The 23,247-nt window shown below is 43.2% G+C and overlaps 1 protein-coding gene and 1 long non-coding RNA gene across 2 annotated transcripts; one reads left to right on the top strand and one right to left on the bottom strand.

Annotated features, from left to right (window-relative positions):
• Positions 1 to 649: 649 nt before the first annotated feature.
• Positions 650 to 3,917, bottom strand: LOC309364000 (rho GTPase-activating protein 24-like). Its single transcript, XM_081900649.1, has 2 exons — positions 3,003 to 3,917; positions 650 to 2,214 (listed from the first exon to the last, which is right to left on the bottom strand). The coding sequence occupies exons 1-2, from the start codon at positions 3,320 to 3,322 to the stop codon at positions 1,977 to 1,979; spliced, it is 558 nt and encodes a 185-aa protein (XP_081756775.1). The 5' UTR covers positions 3,323 to 3,917; the 3' UTR covers positions 650 to 1,976.
• An 11,161-nt stretch (positions 3,918 to 15,078) lies between these two features.
• Positions 15,079 to 21,265, top strand: LOC309364263. The gene is made up of 3 exons (XR_014165792.1): positions 15,079 to 15,446; positions 15,634 to 16,681; positions 21,006 to 21,265. It is a non-coding gene; the product is annotated as an uncharacterized lncRNA (long non-coding RNA).
• The last annotated feature ends 1,982 nt before the right edge of the window (positions 21,266 to 23,247 follow it).

Below are 23,247 nucleotides of genomic sequence, written 5' to 3'. Positions count from 1 at the left end.
GGCTGGAGGGCTTCTATTCTACATGCGGGGGTTGGGGGGGCGAGGAAAATGTGCTCCGTGGGGGGGGGCGGGGAAGGCAAGAAAAGGAGCTGAGCTCTAACTATAGGCTCCCACGCTTGAGCACGCCCGACTCGGTGGGGCGGACCACCCTCTCTCCTGGAGGAGGAGGAGGAAGAGGAGGAGGAGATTCCCATCCACGGCGTGGCCTCCCGCGCTCCTGAACGGGAAATCTCTGCAGCCCAAGACTCTCTGCGAGGCAGCTCCTCCCTTCCTGCCTTGAGCCGCCGCCAGCCGCGCCCCCCTCCCCAGTTATCTGCTGCCTGCCAAGCCCCGCCCCTCTTCATTGTCCTCCCCTTCTGTTTATTCCCCTTCCTCCATCCCTCGCTTTTTTCCCTCTCTTTCCTTTTTTTAAAAAAAATATTTTCTCTTCCCCTTCTTTTTTCCACCCTTTCTTTTTTCTCTTTCTCCCCCCCCCCCCCGCCCTCCTGGGTTAAAGGATTTGAGCAATGGGTCTGGAGGTGGAGCTCGTCAGAGGATTAGCCTGACTCGCCCGCCTCCCTCCCACGGCACACTAGGCAACGTCCGGCGGCACACTAGTGTGCCGCGGAACACCGGTTGGGAAACACTGCTCTAAATGATTGCCACACAGTTTGGTGAATGGGTCTTCATTCTCTTTATCCATGTTGCCCATCATTGCAGTAAGATAGATAGCAGACTATACCCCATGATAGGGGATTGTCCCCTGGAAAGAAAAAAAAAGACCTCCAAAATTTAAAATCTCCAGAATTTAAACTCTCAAAGGATTGTTTTTTAATTAAAAGTTGGAAGTTATATTGAGAAGCAATCAGGGTTCAAAAGCTTTCATGCATCTGAAACTCAGTAGGGCTGGTGCCTGTCTTAACTTCCTGGGGGAAGGAGTGCCATAGAGTTGGACTCTTGAAAGCATAACTCCTCTTTGACATGAGTCATGCTTCTGGCCCATAGTCATGTTCTCCTGGATGACCTCAGTGGTTAACTTGGGATGCATAGGGTAAGGAGATCCCTAAGGTATCATGGGCCTCAGTTATTCAGGGCTTTGTACACGAGTGCAAGAACTGTGAACCTGAAAATGGAAAGTCAGTGCAGGTCTCTTAGTAATCAGGGCTCAATTGTTACCAAAGCATGAACTACAGTGTTCACATTACCCCTATCCAGGAATGGCTGTAGCTGACATATCAGCTGAAGCTGATAAAAGGCACTAATAGCCACAAAGGCCACCTGAGATTTAAGTGACAATGGTGGTTCAAGCAGCATACTCAAACTATGTACCTGCTCCTTCAGAGGGAGTGCAACCCCATCCAGGGCAGGTAATTGGGCCTGCATCCCAGATCAAAGAACTACCTACCCATAAGTCCTCTGTCTTCCCATAGTTCAGACTCAGCCCATCACTGCATCCAGGCACTAGTCCCAGTCTTTCACTGCTGCTCCTAAATCACATGCGATGGAAAAACCGAGCTGAGTATCATCAGCATATGAACGGCACCTTGTTCCAAAACGCCAAATGCCTGCTCTCATCGGCTTCATTTAGTGTTGAATAGCATTGGGGATAAAAGAGTGCCTTATGGGATCCTGTAACGTAACTGCCGTGGGCCCGAGGAACATTTTCTCAATGCTACTTTCTGGGCAAAATGTCGCAACTAGAACCAATGCCGCCCCCCACACTAAATTCATGCCACGGAGCCAATCCAGCAGCCTGCCATGGTCAATGGTATCATAGGGTGTAACCCTGAATTCTCATTAACTGTTTGAATTAAGCATTGCACAACATACTTTACAACATATAGAAATATTTTAAAATATAAGCAAGAAGAATCCTATATAATCATAGTATGTTATATTGCTCTGAAAAGTCCAGGATTTCCACCTTTTACATTTGGATGTTGTAAGAAAATGGGAGTGGCGGCAGCAGGGGAGCCAGAATCAAGGCCAGTCACTCCCTAGAAGCTCTGGCTAATTTGCTCTGTTATCTTTCCTTCATGTGTTAATTCTCCAAAAGTATCAAAAAACTCTTCCATTTCCCTCTGAAGTGCTTCATTCCTTCTCTCCGCATCTTTGTGTGCCCTCTCTGTGTTGCGCATTTTAATTTCCACCAAGCAATGCCACTTCCGTTGCTGACCCAGTTTCGAACGCAGATCTTTAATCTCTAACTGCAATTCTTTGTTCCGTTGCTCCAGGCTGTTGGCATAAACACACACACTGTAGTTTAGCATTTCGCAGCCCACCTTTCTCCTGTCTTTTGACATAGTGATTTTTAAAGCATAGCACTTTTCAAGCGCTTCATTCTTGGCCCTATAAATAAGACACAATTCAAAGAAGGATACTGTTGCTCTTCTCACATGCCCTGATACAAAATTATTAAAACCATCACATCTATGACCAGATCAATCTCTCTATTATGCCTGTTGCTGTTTGGAATCACAATCTTCACGCATTCATCACTTACAGAACCACACTGACTACAGGGGGCCCGTGGAGGGCAGGGGGAAGGGATATTATCCCCAGGAGCTCAAGTCTCATTGCAAGATGCAGTAAGATTGTGGTAGAAAAAGAGGGAGGGTGAAAAGCACACACTCCTATCTTTTTTCTATTGAAAACCACCATCACCCAACAAACGTGCATTCAGACAGCCACCCACAGACAGCCACCCAATACATGCCAGTCATACAGTCATATTTTTCTGTTGGCCTTTCTGGAAGAAAATACTGTTCTGGCAAAGCACAGTTATGTTCATTACTCCTTTAAAGGTCATAGCTAAAACTACAGCACCAGTTCAAAGTTTGCAGCATGTGATTATTTTTATTTTTAGTGCATTCTATATGTAAATCATTCCAACTTATTCTGGCAAAAACCAATAGGTGTTGCTAGTATCTAGAAACCAACACAACTCCTTGTCTTTTCGTAGTAGGAGCCCCTGAGAAACCCAAAGGAAAATGCATTAGAAATTTCAGGGACGGAGCTCTTACCTTGAAATCTTAGTCTCGTACTCTGCCTTCTGCCTGGCCATCTGCTGCTTTAGACTGACAAAGTGGTCCTGCCAGGAACTCTGACTTGTTGAGCTGTCATTGCTCGAGTGGGGATATTCGCTACAGTTGCTCATTTGGACTTGGTCCAAGCTGTCTCGAAGCCCCGAAATATTTGATGTGCCCTCGTTAGTTTCTGCAAAATCTTCTGTGCACTTGGGTCTGCTAAAAAGCCTCGAAACTAGGTTTTCTTCAAGCATCGTGTCATCTGGGCAGCTCTTCCAAGAGACCTCGGCAATATTGTTTATATCCTTTAGGCTCATCGGAAAAGGGCATTCGGCTCAGTTCTAGGTAATAAGCAGTTTTGATTTTGTCCCTGTTCTTCTTTCACCCTGGACTGTGAGACTTCTCATCCTAGCTGCAGCTGTCTGAAGCTTCTCAAATGCTTGGAAATAATCCACTTTATTGGAGCCTGGGTCTTGTTTCAGCTCCAGAGCCTGTTCTTGATTTGGAATGGGAAACGCCTCAAGTTGCCGTGCTTCACATGTCCTCTTGCAGTGAGGGCTTGTTTCTGTCTGGCAGAGACAGTGCCCTTTTATTGCCCTCCTTTCTTTGCCCTATGCAGTTTGATTGACGTGGGTGCATGGAACATTGACTGGCCCACGCACTGCTACTTGCTCCCTTCTGTTAAAATTTCTCCAGAACTGGCAGCAGAGAGGAAAGAAAACTTGGATTGCCTTCATGCAAGTACAAGGTCCTCTATGTCTTTTGTGAAGACAATAGAAGAAGTGTTTTAAATCTGATTTTGGATTTACTGGTGTCACAAGGGAGCTGAAGGAACGAAAACCAGCTTCTGCTTGGCTGGGTGGCGGTGCACCTCACTGTACTTCTACAGTGGTAAATTCTGTGTCTCACTAAATTGGTTAAGTTTTTGTCAACAGTGCATTTATACAAAGCAATCATAACATCTTAAGTTAAAAACCAGAAAACAGTTTACATGTACAGATAAAATACTTCGATGTGCATTTGCTGGTGCACAAGAACGAACCTTTCTGTAACAGTCTTGTACCTGCCTCCTAGGAAACATTATAGATTTTGGTGACCTGCTCAAAGGAGGGGATCCGTGTATTTCCTTGCCAATGAAGAATGAAATGAACAATGCTGCAAATTCTCTACAACTCCTTCCTCTTCATAGGAGAGGAGTTATCCAAGTTTGTGAATGTTTCTGGTGACCAGAAAAAGTGCCAAACCTCCCTTTAATATTTCAAGAGGCCTTTATATGTAACCTTCAAGTGATGGGTAAATCTTACTGGCTTCCCTCCAAATGAGGATGAATATTTGTTCATATATTGCTTTTCCTGGTAAGCAGACCCTGTCCAGTCTGCAACTCAGAGGCTTAGAGCAGCCTTCATGTGCCAAGATGAGATTATACCTATACACTGTTCAGTTTGCTTTGGTGTTATACTCTAGCTGTCGCTGGTGGCAAACCTCTGCTAAAATAAAAGGGAAATCATACATCTGAAAAAAATGTCCCGTCTTTTGAAGCCAACAATACTCGTTTAAGATACTTTTCACCTGTGGGCTTTTTCCTAGCTGTGTGACAGAATGCCTTTTATTATTTCCCTCCTCTTTTTTCCAATGCAGTTTGAATGCCTGGTGGTTCTAATCTTGGTGACTTTCATCAACTGAATTTTGAAGCCAGTCATTTAAAATGAAAAGATGAAGGTTCCTCCTCCAACCCAATACACATCAAGATATGCTGTAAGCTGTCATTTCCCTCCCCTGCTCCCAACCAGTTATGGATGTGTGTCTTGATAAAACTGCCCTCCCCCCAAAAGGCAGTGTTGATGAAACTGTACATACAGTGTATCAAGAGCATCTTTCTTTGGCCTTTTCCCAAAATGCAGGAGCACCACCTACAAAAAGAACCATGACGATGGCAAACATATGTACAATCCCTGCATTTTTGGCGGTGTTTTATCAATGCAGTTGTATGAATTGGGATATAAGCAGTGGGTGGGTGGAGAGGTAAATGACCCAAGAGAGACTGAAAGTGCATGCCTCCAGGACTGGAAGTCATTTTAGTTAAAACCAGAATCTGTTAAGAGTGGAAAGTAGGGAAGCACAAGCCCATGGAAAGGGGGATGACACAGAGGGGAGGGGAGCAAACATCTCCATGCCTACTTTTATACTCTGGCTTCGTAAGCAGTCTTGGGAGGTGTGTGAAGGCAGAGTGAAATTAGATTCTGTCCTTCTAACAAATCAGTTCCCAAGTGCTATGTAGGCACCACTGCAAAGATCACCAGCAAGAGCCTGCACGTAGGAGAGATTCTTTTCTCTCTCTGGTGCACCGCTTCCTGCCAGACAATATTTTCCAGAAGCCTTGGCAAAAACAGCCTTTTTCTAACATGGAGTCTGCTACTGGGTCCAAAATAGCTTGCTGCTTGGAATGATATAAATATCACTTCAGTCTCATGATATGCAAAACAAATTTAAGCTGGATTGAAAGTTAAAAGGGTGGGTTGGGGTGAATGTTTGAAAGAAGATGTACTTTGAAAGATGCAGTTCTTGTGACTTTCCCAAAGGTAGCTTTGCTGAGAAATGGTAGCTTATGCATTAAGGAGCATGGCAGGGTGAAGGAGGAGGTGTAATAACCTCCTACATAAGGCACTGGCAAATGGTCTCTATATTTGGGTAGGATTCAGCATATATTGGCAAATTCAGGCCAAGTTGATTTAGAGCTCTTGTGCAACAAACCTGCTTTCCAAAAAGGTGAGACATTTTGAGATAAGGAAATGATAACACAACATTTTCTAACCTCCCCACAAACTAATCAGGATGAATGCTCACAAAATAGCAGACATTGTCTAACCTCCTTGCAAAGAAATCAGGATGGATGCTCAACAAACAGGTAGTTTAGTAACTCAGGGTACCTACTTCCAAAGAGAAAATGTGCCTAGGTTTGTGCTGGGTGTGCAGTGTTCCAGACACCTCCCTTGATACAAATGGATCATCAGCAACATGGATCATCAGTCAAAGGCTGGAACACGTGGCTTAATAGAGGATAAGCCTGCACCCCTCAGTTCCCATTGCTTGCTTGGAGAATATATCTAATTCTCTGACAATGTGTGTAGAGTCGCCTGCTGCTGCATCAGATCAGGACCCTTTTCACAACATGTAGTTAAATCTGAGCCAATAGATTCAAAAGGCAACTTTAAAATAAATTGCAAAACTTAGATGAATTTGAAGAGGAAGCGCCACAACCACCTGCAATTCAGCTTTTTGTAGTTCTGCAGAACATGAAATCTGCCCAATACAAACTGAGCTGCTGGTAAAAGCTTTGTCGCACAAGGCAATAGGTCATCAGAAAGGCAGAAGAGCAAAGAAGGAAACACACTTTAACAAAAGTGAAAGTTACATTTCACTATCCGTCCTGGAAAGTGAACTAGCAAGCCACTTGTGTAAAATCACCTTGTGTAAAACCCTTAAAATCCTAAGGTCTCTATTGCATTATTAAGACGTGATCACTAGATGTCACTGTTGCATTTTATTTTCTCAATACAGGTGGAGAAATGAGAAGCTTTCACTGTTCAGTACTTAGCAGCCCTAATAAGAATGGTGTGAAGCCGTTTGCTCCATTGCTTCCTAAATGAGGACATGTAGGAATGATTGTGTTGATTACCCACATGATCCTCTCATCCCAACTAGCAGGGACCAGGGCCTCAACAAGATCCCTCATAGGAAACTCTTCCCACACCAGCCCATAAGAAATCCATCTGAACCAGAGTCAAGCCAAGGTGGACCTCCAAAGCTCTTGAGCAGCCCTGAAAGGAAACCTGACTAGATAGCAACTGGAGTCATATCTGGTTCCCCCAGCTTCTGAATATGTTCCCTCATAACTGTGCAGAAAACCAGACCTAAAATTTGCCCTGCGACATGTGTTGGGCCCTGATATTTCTGAAACGGACCCATGGTTAACTTGGTGACCAGGACGACTCCTCAGGTACCTTAGACAAGGTAGTCACAGCATGTTTGCTGAAGCACCCCCCCATGCCACACTCAAGACCACCTCCGTCAGCTTGAGTAAGAGGACTGTTTGGGTGGTTGACGCACTAGCAAAATCCCTATCTGCCTCTGGAGTACAAGACCATGTATAGACCCTCAAAGATGTACTGGATATCTGGCTATGAAGATGCTATCCGTAGGTCTACCCCACCTTCCCACCTCTCCAGCTGAGCCTGGTGCTGCACATAAAAACGTGATGGGCACATCCATATGAAATTTACCCCTGCCCCCTTGCCCAGTAAGGTTTTTGAAATACATGCCACGTGAGCATGTTGTTCTAGCAGCAGTTCTGATCTTAAGCACACTTTGCCACCTGCTGACTTCAAATTAAGGAGCTGGAGAGAAGCCCCTTAAGGTATTCACCTTCTGCCAGCAGCTCTCCTTTCTACAGATGGAAGCTAATGGAGAGTAGGGATGGGGGAGAGATTTGATTTAATCCATATTTAATGCATACAAAAAGTGCACATACTGGGGTAAAATGTACATCAAAACTGTATGCATTGGTGAAAAGAGCATATAAACATGCATTATCTTAGGTTGGTGGTTCTCAAAGGGCGTGGTGTGCCACACGGGTGTGGTAGGAAGATTAAAGCACAATCAAAGAAACATTTAAACATTTCAGTACAGTATAGTATCAACGTAATTTTTCGTATTTGCCGATAGATTTTCGAAATGAGAGGAAGAACATCAAGCGATACTGAGGATATACCTCTCTTCTAGAACATTGGTTATTCTTCTATAGTTCCCCACGACGTATTGTTGTGAACAGGGATTTTCAAACTCTGACCAATATGAAAGATCAGAAATGTTGATGAGGAGATGAGAGTTTGCTTGTCTTAAATTAGACCTAACATAAACTACCTGGCAAAAGCAAGCTTGCCCCCTGAAGATTGTACAACAGGCTTCACATATGAAAAAGAACTCCATGCCTAAGGAAGAGCGAGGCAACAAGCTGCATGGCAACATGAAACGGCGGTTGTCTCACGGCCTCAGCAATTAACTTCCAGTCATTCTGCCTGCTTTCAAATCCAGCTTTCTCCAAACCTATTCGTTCTTTTCCATTGCAGCTTCTGAGAAAATCTACCATAATGGCATCAGGATTCTATTTCTCTGGCTTATTTCCACTCCCAGCAAAGTCTGATTGCAAAATTCAAAGGGGGGGGGGGAGGAACAGCCCTAGATTTCACATCCATATTTCATACTTCTGAGTTGTTGGTTTTTCTGAACAAATGGTCAACATCCCCAGGCTCTACAGACCCGCCCCCGCCCCGGTCTGTTTGCCTGGTTTTTTGCTTTTTTCCAATAAGGTGCATATGTTAGCATCTCTCTTTCTTCACACTAAGTAGGCTATGCATTAACATTACGACTCATGCTTATTCTTCCTGTGCAACAGTATTGGCAATTGCCGTGGTGCCAGACTCCTCGCAGCTGTTGTGAGAGACAGCGACTTTATGTCCAGACAATGGCTCATTGTAACAATCCAATTTCATTTCTGAATGTGAAAGAAAGCAGAGTATGTTGTTGCAATTGCTGTCTTGAACAATCAATGGATGATTCATAAAATTAGACGATATCTATCTATCTATATATATACAGTATCTGATGCCTGCATGCCAGCAAATGGAAAACCATCCTGGTTATATTCATTTATTCTGAAACAGAATATGCAAAGCATGCTAGGTGTCACCCTAGTCATTTGTTAAATGGGTTTAATTTCATGCAATCATTCTAATGTTAATTTTTTGGGCATTGATTCATACTTATACATGGGGAGAGATTTGAGAAATGAAATGTAAGCATGACTGCATGCATATATATTTTGATCCTGCTATGGTATGACATCCTATGATACAACAGCACTAGGCAGAAACACTTTTAAAATATTTTCTCTGACCTTTTAAATGTGAAAGTTTAGTCTCTGGCTTTTATGCTGCTGCTGCTGCTGCTTTTTAATCTGCAGCATTTAGGTTTTCTTGTATTGTGTTTTATCTATTTGTAAGGCATCCTGCAAAAGATTTTTGTATGTAAAAGGTAGAGTATAAATATTTTTAAATGCATTGTTTTAAAAATCAAACAAATAGCTGATTGCCTGGAATTATGCCAATTCCTATAGAACTGCCTGGCTATGCTCTTTTTCATTATTATTTTATTGTTATTGTAGCTTTTTATGAACAGGATAATCTTCTATAAAGGGTTATACTAAAAAGGCACAAATGTTTATAAATATAATAATGAAACCATCCTTACCCTAGTGACCATCCTTAACAATTGCAGCAGAAGTACCGCTTCTATTGCATCCCCTTCACCACTCTCAGCGATGGTATAAAATAACTTAGGAAACATCCAAGGACCCAAAGATGTGGCTCACTACTATGGCAACACCTGTTCCCTATTTTCCTTATGGACAGCCTCTGTGTCTAGTGCAGCCTTTTGGACAGAGTCTGTGAAAGATGCCAGCTGTCCCTACGCACAAGAGCTTCTCTTATGGGAGATGACAAGATGAAAAGGAATCTTATTGCCCATTCTGGAAAAGAAAAACCTACTTTTGTTACTGGAATGTTGTTGCCAGCAGCACTTTAAATTTTGCTGCATGGCCCAACCTAGGCACCTGTGATGGTCACTGGAATGATAGAACAGTTGTTCTTCATGCAAGTTCAGTTTTGTTTTAGAGCTCAAGTTCTCTTGCCTGTGCTGCATAACTTACACATCTTCTACCCCCATCTCCACTCCTGAAACATTACATAACTGTGAAACAGGTGAAAGCCCCAAGTTGTTTTCCTCCTTTGACATTTGTTCAATGCTTCTGCAAGGGAACCAGTGGCGCAAATGATGACTAATGCTTAAGCCTTGATTTCCATACTTTTACAGAGCATTTCCTGTGTATACCAATTCAAGCAGTAGAATGGCCACAATATTAGGCCAGGAGGGGAGGAGACAAAACACAGCAAGGAAATACAGAAGCAGCAGACACATTGGTCCTGGAAATGCTGACAAAACCCACCAATCAGGGACAGTGACCGCAATGAGGAAGGGAAGGAACAATGAAATGTGCTTGTGGCAGGGAGGACATGCATTGAGAATACATACAACTTTGCACCGCCACAACCACAACACAATAAATGTCACCCTGGTGGCACATGACCAGCCTTCCTGGTTTTATCCTTGATAGCCCTGCTATGGCCAGACGTCCCTACCAGCAGGGCTTAGAGTTCCCTTATGCTGCTTTAAATCTGTTTTTCGGGAGCACAGCACACAAGCAGAAAGGAAGAGAATGCAATGCCCAACACAACACCCACACCTTCAGAGAACACAAGCAGCCCCCCAGAATTAAGGGCTCAAGACCTAACCAGAGCCAGTAAGGGGAGCCACAATCCACACTGGCTCCAGAAGCTTATTCCTTGGACCATGAGACTGGAAAGCGAGAGATGATACCTTGAGCCCCAGCAGGGCTAATACTGTGTGTGTGTGTGTGTGTGTGTGTGATATGTCAAGGGCAAAAGAGAGGGTATCCTGGGACTCAAATGGGACTCAGGTTTGATAGCCATCTATTATGAATACTTTAGTTGAGATTCCTGCATTGCAGGAGGTTGAACTAGATGACCCTCAGCATCCCTTCTACCTCTACAATTCCATGATTCTATGAAATGCACACTGCTGCTCCCACTGCAGCTCCCTAGCCATTCAGTCACAGCAGCAAACAACTAATGCAAGATGGAGCATTTGGCTTCCCTTGCCCCCGGGCACAAGATTTCATCATAGATGGCAGGAGCCCGGGGACTGTATGAACTCCCGTATCTGTGGAAGAGTACTCTGTGGAGAGAAAGGGGAAGCAATGAGCACCAGCAGCTGGATGGGTTATTTTTTTACTTGTTCGATTATCTGAACTAAGTGGAAATCCAGAGTCAGTGTACAGAAAGCATGCCCTGGCATTTTGATGACGATAGTACTGTGGGGACACTGCAAAAGGCTTGTGTGCATGAACAGTGCTTGATTCCACAATAAACGGCAATCTGAAAGTGTCCTTCAACATGACAGTAGTTTATACTGTAACAGTTTGCATTTTCTATGCCTTACTGTGGACAACTGTTTATCCTTTTGCTACACCCACCCCCACAGAGACACATATAGACACCTGCTGTCTTGCAGTTGATAAACTACCAAACCGCTGCCGCAAAAATTACCAGCATATAAGATTAGCAAGTATTTTGTGGGATGAATTCTCTAAGACTAAGACATATTTTGTGGCATGAATTTTGTAGGCTGATGCCTGCTATATAGAAGTCTAAGACAGGCACCCCCAACCTTCGACCCTCCAGATGTTTTGGACTACCATTCCCATCATCCCTGACCACTGGTCCTATTAGCTAGGGATCATGGGAGTTGTAGGCCAAAACATCTGGAGGGCCACAGGTTGGGGATGCCTGGTCTAAGATATCCTGCTCAAGGTCTTCTTGTTGACTTTTAAAGCCCTGAACAACTTGGGCCCAGGTGAAAGACTTCCTCCCCAGACCCATACAATCACTCAGGGGCAAACCTGTTGGTGGCACTGTGCTTTGTGGACTGTTGTAGGGCAGTAAGTCAGAAGGAGGCAATTCCCATGTTTAGTCTTATAGCCTGAAATGCCCTCTGTGATTCATGAGGAACTCTCATTTATCCATTTTAGACAACTCCTTTAAGCATAGTTTTTTGCCCAGGCTGTTTCTGACCTCTGAGGTTAGACTATGTACCTTGTTTATTTATATTTCTGTTGCTTACGCTTTTATGGCGCACATGATGATTTTATATTATGTTACATATTTTGTTTCTGTTGTATTTTGCACACCCTTTAGATGATTCTAATTTAGGTGGTTTAGGATTTTTAAATACATAACACCACCACACATGCTTCATAACAAGCCAACACAGAGGCTTCCTGTCTTATTCTGGTCCCCTTCTGTTCCCATCTGACCTCTCCACAAAAGGAACCCATAAAACCCATTTTCTTATGTCACGGTGGAGGAAACAAGCCTCCTTTGCCAAGGGCCTCTTTCCATGCTATTGATTCAAAAGGCCTTCACTAAACTGATATTATAAGGGAGCTGCCAAGCAGAAGCGCCCTTAGGCAGCTTGTCACATTAACCAACATAAAAGTGATCATTGTTCTCCCATAGGACATGTTGATAATTCTTCTATTAGTCTTCTGGGAGACAGTGCTGTATTTCTTTCAAGATAACAGCCTTTTCTGTCAGCAGCCTAAGTTTTCCCTTCTCTCTGACAATGCTGGATGGTGGGGGTGGGGTGGGGTGCATGAGACACTGGGAAATCCTGATCACTGGATTAAATTGCACCTTCTCAAATGCCACCCGAATAGAGCAGTCATAATGTGGAGCCATTACCATCCATTTGCATGTGAAATAGCAGCAGTGAGAGAGAAAGAAAGAAGATACCCAATCAATAGTAAAATCAATAGTGTGTTCATAGCTTTAGGTCTTCTGCCCACAGCTTATCAAGCACCAGCAGCTGGAAGTGCCAACAACTATTAATTAAAGGAAGCATTTGCTATTCAGGAGGAACGGCTGGCAAATTCAGAAAGCTCCCCAGGTTTTCATTCGTTGTGAAAGTTGACGGAGGGGGAGGTAAATAAAAAGTGTTATTGTGGAAACACATTTTGGTTCATTTGCATTCAGTCTGGATTGATGTTGCACTGATGATCTTAAATGTAGAAAGAATTTGAGATCTGCACTATGCACACCCCCGCCTTCCATTGTACATCATTGTGGCAGCAGCCCCTCGGCTTGGCACCCAGTGAGGGCAAACCAGTGATGCTCCCCCTCAATACACCTCTGGAGGGACAGTGCCCTGTTTCCCCTAATGGACAATGGGCAGGAACAGCAAGGAAGGGAGAGCAGTAGAATTGCCACCCTCATCACAAGCTCCATCTCCATTCCAGTGAAACAGGAGCACGAGGAGCTCAATTAATGGCCTGCCGAGTAAGTTCTAAAACTTACTAAACCTCTGCAATATGAAGAGCAAATAAACACAGGGTGACTCCTGAGAAACACACACACACACATGCAACAGTTCGTAAGAAATTTGCTAGTTTCTCAGGCAAAAATGAGAGAGCAATTGTTAATAGTTTTAACGGTAGGAGGAAAGGCTAGCATGGAGGCATCCTCAAACTTCAATTCTACTTTTATATCCTTTCAAAACAATAATTACCAGTCTTAGACACTCATGGTAATATTCTATTATAGGACCTAAAGCTGTAAATAGTACCACAGACGATTCTTATAATCCGAATTGGATTATTTTAAATCTGTCACTACCCAAATTCAACATTTTTTTAAGAATGACAGTATGTCCAAGTCAATTTAGCCAAACCTTTCCGTATCAAAATATTTTCAAATTCTCATGTTGTTAATTGGATAAATTCGGTCACACGGCATTTCTGTACTTTCTGCAACAGGCTCTCAACAGGATGCTCTCAGGAATCCTGATGGAAGCTGTGGACAGGCCCTGATGACATATTCCACAATCTCTCCATTCTGACAAGTAGGGGGTGAGGGAATGAGCAGCATGGAGTTGGAAGGCTTTTAGCTAAACAGTAATGAGGCAGAGAAGCTTTTAAACTCTGTATTAATAGGCACTTAGCTTTCTGTTTAAACCACCAGCTTGCTCTTGTAAATCAGGGCTCTTAATAACTACATGCCACACTCTGCCATTTGCAAACCTTTGGATCTTGGCCAAAGCATGAAATACTTTCGTTAAATCAAATGAACATCAGAGCTGAAGCCATACAAGCAGAACAGTGATGTTTAATCAAATGGGTTTGTTCCTCATGGTGATAATATTTGGCCTTCTAAATCTTGTTGGACCACAATACCTGTAGCAGGTAGTGGCTGGTGAGGCAGAACAGGTAGGGCACTATTGCTTTTCCAGCTTCCCAACACAGTGGATTGCTGGTGCTTACTGAGAGGGGGGCAGGAGGTGTTGTGGGATGTAATCCATTGGAACATTCAAGTACAACATTTCCTATTTCCCTAGAGTGGGCACAGGCAGGGGGATGTTACTCCAGTCAGTGTAACTTCCTGTTACACTGGTCCGGAGCTTCCTCATCCTGCATGTGATCTGGGAGATGGGCGTGGCCCTGGCTGACTCCATAAAAGAGCCAAGTCACGCAGCCATTTTCTCTCTCTTGCTGAGCTCTTTCTTGCTGCTCTCTTGTTGCCATGCTGCTCTCCTGCAGCCATTTTGTTCTCTTAATGTAATTTTGCTGTCTGCTGGCTGAGAGCACATGAGCTCAATCTCCATGTGGGATAAATGCACAGTTTGTTTTGTAACTACTAAGTAAAGCTTGCCTTTCAGGGATCTAATCGTGAACTGAATGTTAGTAAATTTCTTGTTACTTTTAAGGAAATACCCTTGGGTCTTTCCTTATAAGGACACCAGAAATAATCCATATGGGCAAACCAGATTGAATTTCTTTAGTTAAATGAATCTGCAAACTAGCTTCCTGCTATATTGAGGGGAATCTGCTGTGCTACATCACTCACTAGTGTGAATGAAGGAAGGATAATACTTATTCAATATAGCCTTTCCTACTATCCTTAACATTCCCACAAAGGGTTATGGGGCCCAGAGTTACGTATTTTTGAGTAGTTTTGGTAGATGGCACTGGATTTAGATCCTGAGTTGCCAGAGGCAAAACTGAATGGAGGAACAGGTGTGAGCCTTAACTTCTAACTCACATTCCAGCTACACAAAAACAAGACGTTTCTACATGCTCACACCACCATACACATGCCTAAGGCATTGTCACAGCTGAAGGGCACATTCCAGCTAGACAAAAGCACTTGAGGAGGGGACAGAGCTGACAAGGGGAAGTGGCCTGAGAAGAGTCATGAAGGTTGGAGGACCACACTTGGCTCCCACCCTTAGTCTTTAGTTCCTACCCCTAGCTTAGATAATGTATGAGACCACACAAAAAATATACCACATTACTTCAGGACTGTACTTACGTTCCATAAAGAACTAGTGCAAAAGGATCTGATCTATTATTTCCCTATAATGGAAATTTGGGATAACCAGCCTCATATAACCAACATACTTAAGTCTAATTAATGCATGAAGGGGTTAATACCATAAAGTAAGCTGTCCTGCCAGGCTTAACTCACCGAGGGGAGGGCTAGGTAATCAAGACTTTGTTTTCCCTCCGTCTACCTAAGAAGGTCAGCATGTGAAAAGGCTAAGCTGGTTGCTCCATCCTAGCCTAGCTTCTCTTCCATTCCTGTATCAATAATTTATGAACCTTCACCACTTTAACACTAAGTCATGTTTTAATGCCTGTGCAACTTTTCTGACTGATGTATGGAAAAACACATTAACCTGACCTTTGAAGAGTTGGTAAGTAAACCAGTTTTTAATTTACCAAACATGGTCTTTTCCTATCCTGGGGGAAGAGGGAAGTTCTGGAATGCAGAAGGGCATATTTGCTGCATATATTATTCAACAAAGAGTACCTGCCCAAAACTTGGATCTTGGTATCCAGGAATTATCCTTTTTATACCTATTTCCCCCCTTGCACCAACAGAAAAGTGTATATGTCCTGAACCCCTGGCCTACCTGGCAGCAAGTCAGTCAAGTCCAAAGTCCAAGTCTAGGTGGGTCAAGTCAGACAAGCAAAGTCCAAAGGTCAGGAAATACAATCCAGGGTCAATCCAAGTAGCCAAGTCTGAAATCCAGCAGTCAGAATACAGTCCAGTCTCAAACCCAAAGAACAGTACCATGGAGGTCCAGGAGCATCCAAGCCAAGGCTGAGCAGACACAGCACCTAACCTCTGCTTCCCTTTTGTACTTTCCATGCCAACTGCATCATCTGGGCTTGATGAGGCATGTAACCCTGTTTCAACCCTACTCCAGCTGAGGAATCGCACCCCTCCTCCCAGAGCAAGCGAGCCCCACCTAGTCAACTAGGGAGGTGGGCTGTGGGCCCTTGCCTGCCTCAGCCTCCTAGAGTGCCCCTCCTGCTGCTCCCTAAGCCTCAGATCCTACTGTGTTCATGGGGACAGGGACCCCACTGGCCCTGGTTATGGATCCTGCTGTTCTGGTTCCTGTTCACCTCCACCCCCTTGCCATCCTCTGTCACCCTATGAGTACTTCCTTCCCCATTGCCTGTTTGCCCCAGTGTGTTCCAGACCCAGCTACACCCCTCTTAGGATCCTCTTCCTCCTCCCTGTTGTCCTGCCAGTTTGTTACAGTATTTAAGCGCTCATATTTGGATTCATCTAATGCAGGCATGTCCAACAGATCGATCACAGGGGTGTCCCAGGGTGATCATGGTATGGACAATGGGTAGATCAGAGCCAGTTTTTTAATACTTGGAGTAAATCGCAGTCTCTTGGGAGTTGGACATGCCTGATCTAGTGCTTCACATAAGTGGTGCCTCCATGTAAACACAACTCTGTATGCTACTGAGCTGATAACAGGGGTTGCATCATATGTGAACCAATGCCAACCATTCGCCATATTTCGATCCAGGAAAGCATTTCTTCCCCAGGTCATCTTTGGCTATGGACTCCAGGAATGTGGTTGCCTTCTCCTTTAGTGTATGCCTTGAGTCTGGCAGTCTTCTGGAGCCTGTGCGAGTTGATTAGAAGATGGTGAGTACAGTATATGAAAGAACATTGTGTAAACATTTGAGAACATTTGCAGGTTTGATTTAAAAGATTTTGTAATGATAATTTTTGAAGCTGGTTTACAAATACTAAAGTAATTTTTTGTAAGTATAGTAAGAAGGTAAATAGGGTGATATAGAAATGCTAAGATGATTGTGATTGGTTAAGAAAGCCAGGGAGTGGGGTGGGGGAGTCAATGCTCAGTACGAGCAAAGTTTTATGCGATGATATGATTTGATATGAATGTGACAAAGGAAAAATATGAAAATTTAATAAAAAATATATTAAAGGAAGAAGAAGAAGATGGTGAGTCCCAACTAACAACAGGAGGATTGGACCAGATGGCTTTTGGTTCCTTCTAGTTCTTTGATGTTGTCATTCACCATTTAGCAAAGACAGATGCAAAACATACTTTTTAAAAAAGTCATGCCTGAATACCCAGCGTTTCTTTCTGTCCTTGACTCTTGTTATTGTTCTGTTTATTAAGCTGAGAAAAGCTGCTCAGGGAAGTCAGTGTGCGCTTTTGCCATCCCTAAGCACAGAGAATAACTAAAAGGAATAACCAATTCCAGAACCAACATTTTCTTAGATGCCACTCGTTTTGTTTTCAGAGGACCATCAGCAGCTGTTTCATTCATTATTTAGGGCTGAATGCACAGACTCGCCAGGTTCTATATAAAAAGCACTGATCTCATTCCAAACTCCAGCATAGCATATTCCTGGATGTGCTTAATACTCACTTTCTCAGCTAAACATGAAATTTAAAGAAATGCTTCCTTGTAAGATGTGGCAGTTTGTGTTGAACTGCATAATAGTTTACGATCCCAAATCTACTTTCCCTAAGTTTTGACAGGCTTAAAACAGCAAGCGAGTCCTGCAGCTCTAGTTTCTTACGGGAGCAGAGGGAAATAAGTGTTATCTGTATAAAGGTTTTGCAGCATGGTTGATAAATAAGCTGCCTTTCTGGATGCTTCTCATTAGATGAACATATTTGTCCTGCAAATAACACAACTCACAAATTCTTCCCACTCCCTGTAATCCCTTTACATCTATTGTATGCGCATGCATTATGGTTTGAGAAGGAAGTCTGTAGCATTTGCTATTTCTTAACATTCAGGCATTCAGAAGAAGTGTGTGGCTAGTCAGGCTTAAATCTTTATCATTGCTATTCTCCGCTTGTATCCCATGTAATTATTTTTAGTGGCGAGAGAGAAAAATCACCACAAACCACCCCTGAGACGTAAGCTCAATAGCAAGCATTGAACAGAGTTTATCTCCGCTATCTAGTTAATATATTTTAAGGTATATTGGGCTTAGGGACTCTCAAAAGGCAAATCTTATCTGTTTGCTGTCGATTCATATTGGTTAGGATATCTGCAGGAACCCTTTCCTTTTCTCCACAAAGACTACCCTGCAGCTCAGTCTTGTAGTTCTAGGTTTAATAGATGTTGGGAGTTTCAGGAGAGACACGTGATGTCACACCTGTTGGGACCAGGGCACAAGGCCCAGGGAGGCCTGCCGCCACCGCGGGTAAGCCCAATGAAGCCCTCCACCACCGTGAGGAGGCCTCAAGATTTGGGGGAGGGGGCTCAGTCCTGTCCCTACATACTTATGGGCTGGAGTGTTTGAGAGTCCCATATTCAATTAGTGAAATTATCTTGGCATTTCTGCTAGGCTTCAAGTTAATATATAATTGTAGGGAGATATTTATTCAGCTGGAGAAAAATTGTTTACATGAAGTGGATCCATGCATCACTGACATTTTATAAAGCAAGCCTACATTTGATTAAATAAATTGATCATCTACACCAGGCATTGGCAAGCTTTCCTTGCTTCGGGCTGGTGTCTCCAGTGATGATTGTGTGGAGGGTGGGGGAGCCGCGCCCATACGTGTGCACACATGCTATTTCTGGTGCACTTCCGGGTCAGAGGAGCACCAGAAGTAGCATTTGCGCATGCGCACAAGCTATTTCTGGTGCTCCTTTAAACCCAGAAGTGGGGCACCACGCCAAGCCAGTAAGAGCGGGCAGCGGGCAGCAGGGGTTGCCACGGGCTGGATAAATGATCTGGCCCATGGGCCTTAGGTTGCTGATCCCTGATCTACACCTCTTCCTTTTGTCTATAAGATACATGTCAGCTGGAGCCCAGCAGCTACATGGATACAGTTTTTATTTTACACAATACCTACGCATGCAGCCATTATTTGTAAGTGTATGTGAATTGCAATCTGCCAGTTGTCTCAAAGGAATGGGAGGTAGGAGCAAACATTGTGATAGTCAACACTGTGATGGCTGACAGATTCCCTGGACTCTCTAGTCAAAGCAAACTGCAAATAAAGTGGTGTTGGTAAAGGGAACTTGAGCATTCTAGATGGCACCTTTGCTGCAGCATAGGTAGAAAGATGGTGTTGACAGTGGGTAACCCCCAGTCCCACTGCAAGACCCATCACTGTTCCTATGGGTCAACCACAGCCTCTGTTCAATTGATTACAACTGCCAAATACTGATTCAAGGCTGAGATTCTGCCCTTCTGCCTATGGAGCTGATAATGGCAAGAATGAGCAGTGTGTGAATGAAACCCTGGGACTCTGCCAACGACACGCACTCAACAGAATGGAAGCTGGATCACACTGGCAAGTGGAAGCCCACCAGAATATTATTCCAAGCAGATGCAGATTGAAATGAAAATATGATTTATCTTACAAAGAGACAGCAGTATGTAAATTCACAATCGCAAACCTGGAAAGCAGGGTGATGCTTCCAAAAAATAAATGGTAAACTAAACCTTGCAGGTGGCTGCACAAAATCATGCAGACCTCTGGCTTCAGTTGCCTGCTGAATAGCTAGTGAAATTTAGGTTTGACAAAACCCACTCTGTATATTTTGAAAGGAACCAGAACAATGTGCTTGAATTTGCTATGCATAAATGAATGTGAGCAGTGCAACCTAAAACCAAAGAGATTATTAACTTCAGCTCTGCTGTCTCTCCACTGCATTTGAGTGATTTGCTTTATGAAAATTTACCTATATATACAAAAAGGGGAATATATGAAAGGGATGTTTCAGTCATGGCTTTTCCCCCAGGGGGAACTCACCGGAACTCAGTCCCGGCACCTCTCAGGTGGGCATTATTGCCTTTCTAAGAAAAAGAGAGAGATGTTCGTGATGAGTTCCAGCACCTTTTTTCCTAGAAAAATAGCACTGGTTTCAGTTATTCTAAAACAACCTCAGACAGCATGGCCAGCGGTCAGGAATGATGGGAGTTGGAGTTCAGTGACAACACCTGGAGGCCCACAAGTTCCCATCCCTCTCCTAAAAGTTGTGTCACATGACATTTCCTGAAATAGTTTCACTTACTAAAAAAGAAAAGAGAATCCTATCATTTGTGAAGCTTAAATGTTTATTTTGCCTTGAGTACATGTGTATGAAGAGGTCATAAACCAAGATAAACCCTGCAGAAGCATTCCATTAAAAATAGAAGTATTTCAAAGAGAAATATCTCACAGCATGACTTTGGATTATGTATACTTTCTGCTTCTGCTAATTTGGTACTTAAATATCTTTTACTTGACAGATTTTTCTTGTGTTGCAAAATGCCAACTATAGAGGAAAAATAGATGCAAGCCTGACTGGAAATAGTCAAGAAATGAGTTAGAGCTTGTCTCTACTGATTATTATTATTATTATTATTATTGAGGTGAAGTCAAACTGCTGGAAAGTTACAGCACCTGCTGTGGCTGTAGAGACTGATATGGGAGAGACATGCTTTGTTGTAGCTAGGGCAGAGGAAGGTGTCTAGTTGTGCTGATGCAGGCATACCATGACATTCCTTCTTTCTGCCTTCCTCCCAGTGGTCATTGCTGTGGATATACAACCTGACTGGTTGTCTCTATACTACATTTAAATCTCACCTTAATTCCATGACTGAACTCAAGGCAGAGATCAGTGGGGTTCCTTACTGGTCTCTCAACCCAGACCTGCTTAGCTTCAGTAAGGGGAGCAAATCATGTGCTCCCAGAACACTGCAACAATTGTGTGGCTAAGAAGTACTGTGTGGGTTTGCTTTTTTCCTCCTGTCTCCCAATCGCTTTCCCTTTTGTGTTGCATCTTTAAGACGGTAAGCCTGAGAAAAGGGGCTGTTTTATTGTTAACATTTGTCAGTCACTCTGGGGATCCTTTTTGCCTGAAGAATGGACTTTAAATACTTTAGGATGGAACAATGCCCAGAAAGACAGAATGAATTTGTAAAGTTTTTGATAAGATAGGTAAAGATATAGGTTACAATTAAGCAAAACTTTCTCTCAAACAACAGACATTCAAGCAATTAAGTCCGCACTCCTGTACTCAATCTGGGAATGTCCCATTGAACTGAAGGAACGTCTCCACCCCCATCGTTCCACCCAGACACTGAGGTCCAGTGCCGAGGGCCTTCTGGCGGTTCTCTCACTGTGAGAAGCCAAGTTACAGGAAACCAGGCAGAGGGCCTTCTCAGTAGTGGCACCTGCCCTGTGGAACGCCCTCCCACCAGATGTCAAAGAGAACAACTACTACCAGACTTTCAGAAAACATCTGAAGGCAGCCCTATTTAGAGAAGCTTTTAATGTTTGATGCATTACTGTATTTTAATATTTTGTTGAAAGCCGCCCAGAGTGGCTGGGGAAGCCCAGCCAGATGGGTTCGGGTATAAATAAATCATCATCATCATCATCATCATCATCATCATCAATAGGAGTTACTTCTGGTTTATAAAAGCTTGCTGCAAATCTGTGAGACTTGTCAGTGATAAACAGAAGCCTACACATCAAGGGTAGTCAAAGTGGTGTGCCTGCAGATGGCGTTCGACTATAACTCATGTCATCCTTCATGACCGTTGGTCTTCCTGGCTGGGGATGATGGGAAGTGGGGTTGGAAGACATCCCTCTGGATATTCCTTGTGGACACAACCATCTTGACACAATATATTGTCCCCATAGCAAGCCAGTTTAGTTAGTGTTCACCATCAAGGAACGGACATTAAGGAAAGCAATTAACAATGAGGAAGAAAGAAAAACGTCAAAGGAAAGAAAGCTATGACTTTGGTAATAAATTTTGTTCGATCATTCAGTTTCCCTTCATGAAACTTAAGCATGCACAATCCTTTATCTTCCTTCTGGGCTAGTGGGGTTAATTAATTTGGACAGAGAGTATTGAACTTCTTCTGATGTTGTTACAGAGGAGCTCTCAGTGATACTGAAACACAACCTGATATTCCTAATGCCAGGGAGAGGCTAGGGTAAGGTGAAGATGTTAATTACTTTTATAGACTTACCAAACATTAACAAAGTGTTTTCTTTTATCAGTAATTAGGGTGGCTCTTGTTCCACCCATGCATGGGAGTATGTGGAATAATTAACAGTCCAGACAATGCACAGCCTGGGTATCTTGCTGACACTGAAAGGAAGTATCAAACACATATGAAAAAGGAAAGAATAGCTGATTAAAGTGTCAATCACTTGAGGAAAATATGCATTTGACCTTCCATCACGTTCCTGCAACAGACAGAAGAATAAAGCTCAAAGATGACTTCTTATACTGGGAATAAAAAGTGAGAAAATCATGGTATTATTTTATTATCATTTTGGAACAGCAGTGTGCATTGCGCTATCTAAGCAAATGCTGAAATAGCAGAGGCAGTGGGGGAAAGGGATTTGGCTGAGAGGTCTCCCTGATTTAGCAACTTAAAGAAATGGAGGGGAGGCGGGGGGGGGGAGAGATCTGGTGGCAGAAGAGCTGCCACTTCATGAGATCTTCCAGCTCCCCTTTGATGTCAGCAAGACAGAAATTCAGGACATGTTCTTGTAGTATTTTGATTTTTTTTTCTTTACTGTTTTTGATATTCCATTGTAACTTTTGCTTTGCAAACCACTTTGAGCTCCCATTGAAAAAGAGAAAGTTGGGTATCTAAGTAATGATAAGAAATACAATGGGTGGGGAACCCTATGTATGTTTTTTTATTGTAGTATTCTTCTGCTCTTCTACCTGTTTTACAGTAGGACAGATTTGCTAAACTGTTGACCCACCAAGCTGAATGTAGCCTGCCAGCCAGGTGATGGCAGTTCAAAAGGGGATTGATCAAGCTTCTGTTTTTGCTGCCTGCATGAGGTTGCAATAATAGGAGGTGATCAAGCATTTGACAGACCATAAAACATGGCTAGGAAGCTGTGTTTGTTTGGCTTGGTATAGCACAAGTTGTGTAGTCAGACACCAGTAGTCCAGATAAGCTGCCAATTATGATACATGGTACATCTCAAGAACACAAGATGTTTCACAAAGAGTAAACTATACAAGGGAGCTAAATCATGTAAACAAATCTGTTATGTGTCAACTCAGAAATAAGACACATGGTTTTCTATGGAGCTTTCTCCCAGGTAGAACTGCAGCTGAAATGAAATATATCTCAGTATCACTGAGACTCAGTGCAAGGATTCCTTTGTCCACAGTGTTGTCTATACAAATTTAATAATAAATAATAATATTGTCCATTTTAATGAA

Source organism: Podarcis melisellensis (assembly GCF_964234715.1).
Source record: "Podarcis melisellensis genome assembly, chromosome: 2".
Classification (NCBI taxonomy): domain Eukaryota; kingdom Metazoa; phylum Chordata; class Lepidosauria; order Squamata; family Lacertidae; genus Podarcis; species Podarcis melisellensis.
This window is presented reverse-complemented; position numbering and strand designations above follow the sequence as displayed.

What these genes read in the sequence shown, in the direction of transcription:
- LOC309364000 (XM_081900649.1), bottom strand. Translation starts at nt 3,322, where the DNA reads ATGAGCCTAAAGGATATAAACAATATTGCCGAGGTCTCTTGGAAGAGC. An exon ending in TACGAGACTAAGATTTCAAG is followed by an intron (nt 2,215 to 3,002) that starts GTAAGAGCTCCG and finishes TTATGCCAACAG; the next exon opens with CCTGGAGCAACGGAACAAAG.